Genomic DNA, 7,500 nt, shown 5'->3' with positions numbered 1-7,500 from the left:
GTGTGTGTGTGTGTGTATCAATGAAGATAAATTCAACCTTCGCCACTAAATCATCCTTACAAGAGAAAATAGAAGTTGAATAAATGGAGGGGAAGTTATTATCAGCATTTAATGAATTGATATCATGTATATGTATCTATATAATATAAAGATATACATACAGACACACACAAGGAATAAAACAATTTACATAGTATTATGTATATATATGGAGTATGGAATAATGTTTATAGTATAATAAATATATAGTATACAGTACCATGAGACTGGTCCAGTGCTGTATAGTATGTAGTATAATGCATTTATATATATAGTACCATGCGGAGGTAGTTCATTAGGCTGGTGCCTGCTGTAGTATATAGTATTAGTGTATTTAGTGTATAGTTGAGTGTATATATAGTACCATGCGGAGGTAGTTCATTAGGCTGGTGCCGTGCTGCCAGATCAAGGGGGATGTACAGCTCAGTGGTCTCACTCCGATGTCCTGACTCCGGTTCAGCTCCTGTACCGCCGCCACCACCACATGGACTGCATCGAACAGGAGGGCCGCCGACAGCTGCACACACACAGGTATACACACACACACACACAGGTACACACACACACACAGGTACATATTCACAATCACAGAGGTACAGACACATACACACACACAGGTACACATGCACACACACACACACACACACACACACACACACAGGTACACAGACACAGGTACACAGACACACACACGCACACACACACACAGGTATTCACACACACACACACACAGGTACACACACACACACACACACAGGTACATATTCACAATCACAGAGGTACACACACACACACACACAGGTACACATGCACACACACACACACACACACACACACACACACACACACACACACACACACACACAGGTACACAGACACACACACACACAGGTACACAGACACACACACACAGGTACACAGACACACACACACACACACACACAGGTACACAGACACACACACAGGTACACACACACACACACACACACAGAGGTACATATTCACAATCACAGAGGTACACACACACACACACACAGGTACACATGCACACACACACACACACACACACACACACACACACACACACAGGTACACAGACACAGGTACACAGACACACACACGCACACACACACACACACAGGTACACATGCACACACACACACACACACACACACACACACACACACGCACACACACACACGTACACAGACCCACACACATAATAAATGATTATAGTGTACACATAGCCACACATAAATAGCTCCAGATATAGTCACTCACACACACTCTGAGGGCGAGGGAGCATGGCCGTATCAATGAGATGGATCTCCCTCTCTGCAGGAGCCAGGATGTTCAGACTGAGGCTGCGCTCTGATTGGCTGGCTGTCAGTGGCGCGCACTCTGTGCACGTTAACAACCCAGTGTGTGTGTGTGTGTGCTTGAACTACAAGTTGGCGCTTTTACTCTGGGATCTCAGAATTCACATAGCAACAAGCATTCTCTTAAAGAGGGCGTTACCATAGCAACGCAACGTCTGTACTTTCAGAACTTCTGGCAGAGCCCAACGGAATTATGGGTAATGTAGTGCTAAACATGTCAATCTGGTTACATGTGAGCTGGGGGAGCAGTCCTCCCTCCCCCCCCCCCCCCTCCCTCACCGCGGGCCCGGGGTAGGTGCTGGTGGAACAGCCCTCCCTCCAGGACAGGGTGAGGCTGCGGTGGAACTCCAGGTAGAAGGGGTGGCTGCTGTTCAGCATGGAGAAGCCCACGATGTTGGACTGCTCGTCCACCACGTCCCCCAGGTGGAGCCAGGGGAAGTCCTGGGAGGGGTGGGGGGGGGAGAGAGGGGGAGAGAGGACTTTAGCCAGGGCTTTGACACGAAGCCACTTCCTGTGGGCGGGCGTCTCCAGGGAGCAGGTAGGGGTCTCAATGGCACCCGCCGGTGGACTTCGGGACGGGAGCAGGGTTAGTGGTGGGGCGAAGGCGATGGGTCGGTAATGTGTGATGTAATCAAGGGCGTAGGAACCGGGGGGGACGGAGGGGACGTGTCCCCTCCAATATTGGAGACAGGCGCATTTGTCCCACCTAAAAATTATACCGGGGGGAGAAAAATATTTTATTTTATTTTGAAAACGCAACACAGCGTCTTGTCACCACTCCTTATTCTACAAACACTGGATGATTGAGCAATTAAAGAATTGATTTGATTTTCATCAGTTCATTACTGCCATTCAAAATGTGTTTTCCTTTACATTTACAAATGTATCTTTTTAGTAGAATAAAATATATTTGTGATTTTTTTCAGTGTAGTTAATTTATGACATATTTCTGTACAAACCATTAACGGATCTGTCAGGTTTCCGATATGTGTCCCCCCCGATGTTAAACTCATTCCTACGCCCCTGGATGTAATGTGTGTGATGTGTGCGTGAGCAGAGATGAGTCGGCTCTGGTGAGTGGGCGCTCCTCTGCGGAGTTGAAGCAGCACGCAGAAGGAAACATCTGCTGCCTGCTGAGTTCTGATCCCAGATCAGAACACATTGGTTCATCTCCGTCTGGAGACAGAGAATATGTTTCAATCATCCACCTGCCAGGGTCATAGTGGAGGAGGAGGAGGAGGAGGAGGAGGAGGAGCTTGAGGGAGGAGTTTAGCCAGTGTTAGCCCAGGGGTGAGCGGGCTAACAGTGTTAGCACAGGGGTGAGCGGGCTAACAGTGTTAGCACAGGGGTGAGCGGGCTAACAGTGTTAGCACAGGGGTGAGCAGGCTAACAGTGTTAGCATAGGGGTGAGCGTGATAACAGTGTTAGCATAGGGGTGAGCGGGCTAACAGTGTTAGCATAGGGGTGAGCGTGCTAACAGTGGTAATATAGGGGCGAGCATGTAGCTGGTGTTAGCATAGGGGTGAGCATGTAGAAAGTGTTAGATTTACATTTACATTTACATTACATTTACATTACATATACATCAACATTTACATGTTAGCATAGGGGTGAGCGTGCTAACAGTGTTAGCATAGGGGTGAGCGTGCTAACAGTAGCCAGTGTTAGCATAGGGGTGAGCATGTAGAAAGTGTTAGCATAGGGGTGAGCGTGCTAACTGTAGCCAGTGTTAGCATAGGGGTGAGCGTGCTAACAGTGTTAGCATAGGGGTGAGGGTGCTAACAGTAGCAAGTGTTAGCATAGGGGTGAGCGTGCTAACAGTAGCCAGTGTTAGCATAGGGCTGAGCGTGCTAACAGTAGCCAGTGTGAGCGTGCTAACAGTAGCCGGTGTGAGCATAGGGGTGTACTTCATGAGCCAGTCTTACCATGGTGGTGAGAATGTACTTGTAGAAGGAGGACGTCATTCCCAGCTCTCTGGCCTAAAGGTAAACAAGCAGAGGGAGACCCACCCTGGGATGAGAACAGGAAACAGCAAACGAGGAGCACACCCAGGTGCACCTCCTCAGAGACTCAACAGAGGATTCAGCCGGTGTGGGCGTAGAGAGACCCGGAGCCTCTCTCCTCCGTCAGGAACCGAGGAACCAGAGCCCAGGACGAGCTGGTGTCTCCCCCAGGCTGGGACCACCAGGAACCAGCCCCCTCCCCTCCCCCCCTCCCTTCTCCCCCCTAACCTCTCCCCCCCCCCCCACCACAGCCCAGCCCTGTTCAGTCTGCTGGTCGTGTGTTAATACGATTAGCCGGTTTCTTTGACATTTCATTTTGATCCTGAGTGAATGTGGGTCAGCGATGAACCAGAGTCCAGGACAAGCTGGTGTCTCCCCCAGGCTGTACTGGGGGAGTGACGGTGCTTCCTTCGCATCGCTCGGGATGACATCTGGTTCTGGTTCTGTGGATCGACAGTGGCCCCGGGAGGGGCTCGCCACCTGCGGCATGCTGGGTAAATCCAGCATGCCGCAGAGACCAGAGCCAAACATGCACGCCTTGCCTCCCCGCCTTCTGTTCAGCCTCCTCTAAAGTATCTCGTTCAGACTGAGCCCTCCTCTTCATGTGAGTGCTCCCAGGGAGGGAGTTAGGAGCTCTTCAGATTAGCGGCCTTCAAACTGATTCTCCAGCATAAGTCCTCCCTCTCCACGACTGCTCTTGGTGGTACCCCTAAGAGCGGCTTCATGGAGCTCAACCTGCAGAGGGCTGTCCTCACGTTGAAGCCCTGAGGAGGTGGTAGGAGGAGGAGGAGGAGAGGAGGAGGAGGAGGGAGGAGCAGGAGGAGGAGGAGGGAGGAGGAGGAGGAGGGAGGAGGGAGGAGGAGAGGAGGAGGAGGAGGAGAGGAGCAGGAGGAGGAGCAGGAGGAGGAGGAGGAGCAGGAGGAGGAGGGAGGAGGAGGAGGAGGGAGGAGGAGAGGAGGAGGAGGAGGGAGGAGGAGGAGGAGGGAGGAGGAGAAGAGGAGGAGGAGGAGGAGGAGCAGGAGGAGGAGTGAACTGACCTTCCTGAGGATGTGGTAGGAGGTGGAGGCGTTGGCGTCGATGATGATGGTGGCCACCTTGTCGTCCCTGATCTCCTTCAGCAGCGGCGTGGGGTCCTGGCTGTCGTCCAGCATGCGCACCGACAGCGTCTCCCGCGAGATGAGGAAGCGCCGCACCAGCTCCTCCAATCGCAGCAGGCCTGGGGGGCGGGGCCACCAGACAGGAAATGTGTTAGGACCAGGTGTAAGCAGCCCGTGTGGACCCCCTCGGACCGCCTCAGACCGTGGAACGCTACACCTGCTGTCCTCCTTGGACGAGTGCTGCTCTCCAGCGGTGGAGGAGCAGAACAACGGGGAGAGGAGCCTGGATATAGAGACTGATATAAGCTCCGCCCACAGCGGGTTCATCAACTGATATAAGCTCCGCCCACAGCGGGTTCATTAACTGATATAAGCTCCGCCCACAGCGGGTTCATTAACTGATATAAGCTCCGCCCACAGTGGGTTCATTAACTGTTATAAGCTCCGCCCACAGCGGGTTCATTAACTGATATAAGCTCCGCCCACAGCGGGTTCATTAACTGATATAAGCTCCGCCCACAGACATGAGGACATGAGGACTGAGGACATGAGGACTGAGGACATGAGGACATGAGGACATGAGGACTCAGGACATGAGGACATGAGGACAGAGGACACAAGGTCATGAGGACATGAGGACTGAGGACATGAGGAATGAGGACAGAGGACATGAGGTCATGAGGACTGAGGACATGAGGACATGAGGACATGAGGACATGAGGACTGAGGACATGAGGACTGAGGACATGAGGACATGAGGACTGAGGACATGAGGACTGAGGACATGAGGACATGAGGACTGAGGACATGAGGACATGAGGACATGAGGACATGAGGACTGAGGACATGAGGACATGAGGACTGAGGACATGAGGACTAAGGACTGAGGACATGAGGACATGAGGACATGAGGACTGAGGACATGAGGACATGAGGACTGAGGACATTAGGACATGAGGACTGAGGACATGAGGACTGAGGACATGAGGACTGAGGACTGAGGACATGAGGACTGAGGACTGAGGACATGAGGACTGAGGACATGAGGACTGAGGACTGAGGACATGAGGACTGAGGACATGAGGTCATGAGGACTGAGGACATGAGGACATGAGGACATGAGGACATGAGGACTGAGGACATGAGGACTGAGGACATGAGGACATGAGGACTGAGGACATGAGGACTGAGGACATGAGGACTGAGGACTGAGGACATGAGGACTGAGGACATGAGGACTGAGGACTGAGGACATGAGGACTAAGGACTGAGGACATGAGGACTGAGGACTGAGGACTGAGGACATGAGGACTGAGGACATGAGGACATGAGGACTGAGGACATGAGGACTGAGGACATGAGGACTGAGGACTGAGGACTGAGGACTGAGGACATGAGGACTGAGGACATGAGGACTGAGGACATGAGGACTGAGGACATGAGGACTGAGGACTGAGGACTGAGGACTGAGGACTGAGGACTGAGGACTGAGGACTGAGGACATGAGGACTGAGGACTGAGGACATGAGGACTGAGGACTGAGGACATGAGGACTGAGGACATGAGGACTGAGGACATGAGGACATGAGGACTGAGGACTGAGGACTGAGGACATGAGGACATGAGGACTGAGGACTGAGGACTGAGGACTGAGGACTGAGGACATGAGGACTGAGGACTGAGGACTGAGGACTGAGGACTGAGGACATGAGGACTGAGGACTGAGGACTGAGGACATGAGGACTGAGGACATGAGGACTGAGGACTGAGGCCTCAGCCCTGCCGGCTGCCCTGAGCGCCGTTGCCGCGGTGATGTTTGGTAAAGTTAGAGTGCGTACTTCATGATCCTCACTTCATGACAACTTAACGGACATCATACATGACGACGACTATTTAAGTCTGACCATCACGTCGCCTAGCAACCGTACGCACGCCGCATGGTTGATGCTCTAAACGTCAGCGTCGGCACACACACACACACCAACTCCCCCCACACACACATACACACAGATGCGGAGACACAAGCACACACACACAGATACACACACACACACACACACACACACACACACACAGACAGATGCGGAGCCCCGCCCCCTCACACTCGGCCTGGGAGCAGATGAGGCTGCAGGTGGGGTTGCCGAGGGAACGCAGCACGGAGGCGATGGCCCGGCTCACGTCCTCGTTGCTAGGATACAGAGTCAGGGAGGAGAACCGCAGGAAGGGCAGCCGAGGAGTCTCCTCAGGACCGATCTTCACGTGGGGGATCTGGAGGAGGGGCGAGAGACACAGAGAGAAGGAGAGAGAGAGAGAGGGGCGAGAGACGGACACAGGGGGAGAGAGAGAGAGAGAGGGAGGAGGGGCGAGAGACACAGAGAGAGGGAGGAGGGGCGAGAGACGGACACAGGGGGAGAGAAAGAGAGAGGGAGGAGGGGTGAGAGACACAGGGGGAGGGAGAGAGAGAGAGGGGGCGAGAGACGGACATGGGGAGAGAGAAAGAGAGAGGGGCGAGAGACACAGGGGGAGAGAGAGAGAGGGAGGAGGGGCGAGAGACACAGGGGGAGGGAGAGAGAGAGATGGGCGAGAGACACAGGGAGAGAGAGAGAAGAAGGGAGAAGGCAACAGGAAGGAGGTTAAAATTGTTTTGGAATGCATCCAATGATGTAGATACTCGCTCTCTCTCTCTTCCGTCACACACACACCCTCTGACTCAGCACTTGCTCTGGGTGTGTGTGAGTGTGTGTGTGTTTGTGTGTGTGTGTGTGTGTGTGTGTGTGTGTGTGTAGAGCCCTGTGGTGATGATGAGGAGCGAGGAGGTCGTTCCAGAAACACTCCAAATGACGGACGGCCTGACAGCACATCCCCGTGACACGCACACACACACACACACACGCACACACACACACACACACACACACAGCATGCCACCTCTGGCACTAGGCTAGGATAACCTTCCGCCGACAGACCGTCCTAAAGTCACAA

General features: G+C 53.1%; 1 protein-coding gene across 1 annotated transcript in view; it reads right to left on the bottom strand.

Annotated features, from left to right (window-relative positions):
* The window catches only part of LOC307091722 (glutamate receptor ionotropic, kainate 5-like), a gene marked incomplete at both ends in the record, with an annotated part of 16,383 nt that extends 9,597 nt beyond the window's left edge, over window positions 1-6,786 (bottom strand). The window contains 5 exon segments of the mRNA XM_079759371.1: window positions 404-556; window positions 1,698-1,859; window positions 3,344-3,397; window positions 4,459-4,637; window positions 6,621-6,786. Of these exon segments, the coding sequence (XP_079615497.1) occupies window positions 404-556; window positions 1,698-1,859; window positions 3,344-3,397; window positions 4,459-4,637; window positions 6,621-6,786 (714 nt within the window).
* Window positions 6,787-7,500: the final 714 nt, after the last annotated feature.

The sequence above is a fragment of the Pollachius pollachius genome (genome assembly GCF_949987615.1).
Source record: "Pollachius pollachius genome assembly, contig: scaffold_453, whole genome shotgun sequence".
In the NCBI taxonomy this organism is placed as follows: domain Eukaryota; kingdom Metazoa; phylum Chordata; class Actinopteri; order Gadiformes; family Gadidae; genus Pollachius; species Pollachius pollachius.
The sequence above is the reverse complement of the archived record's forward strand: the minus strand, read 5'-3'. Positions and strand labels throughout refer to the sequence as shown.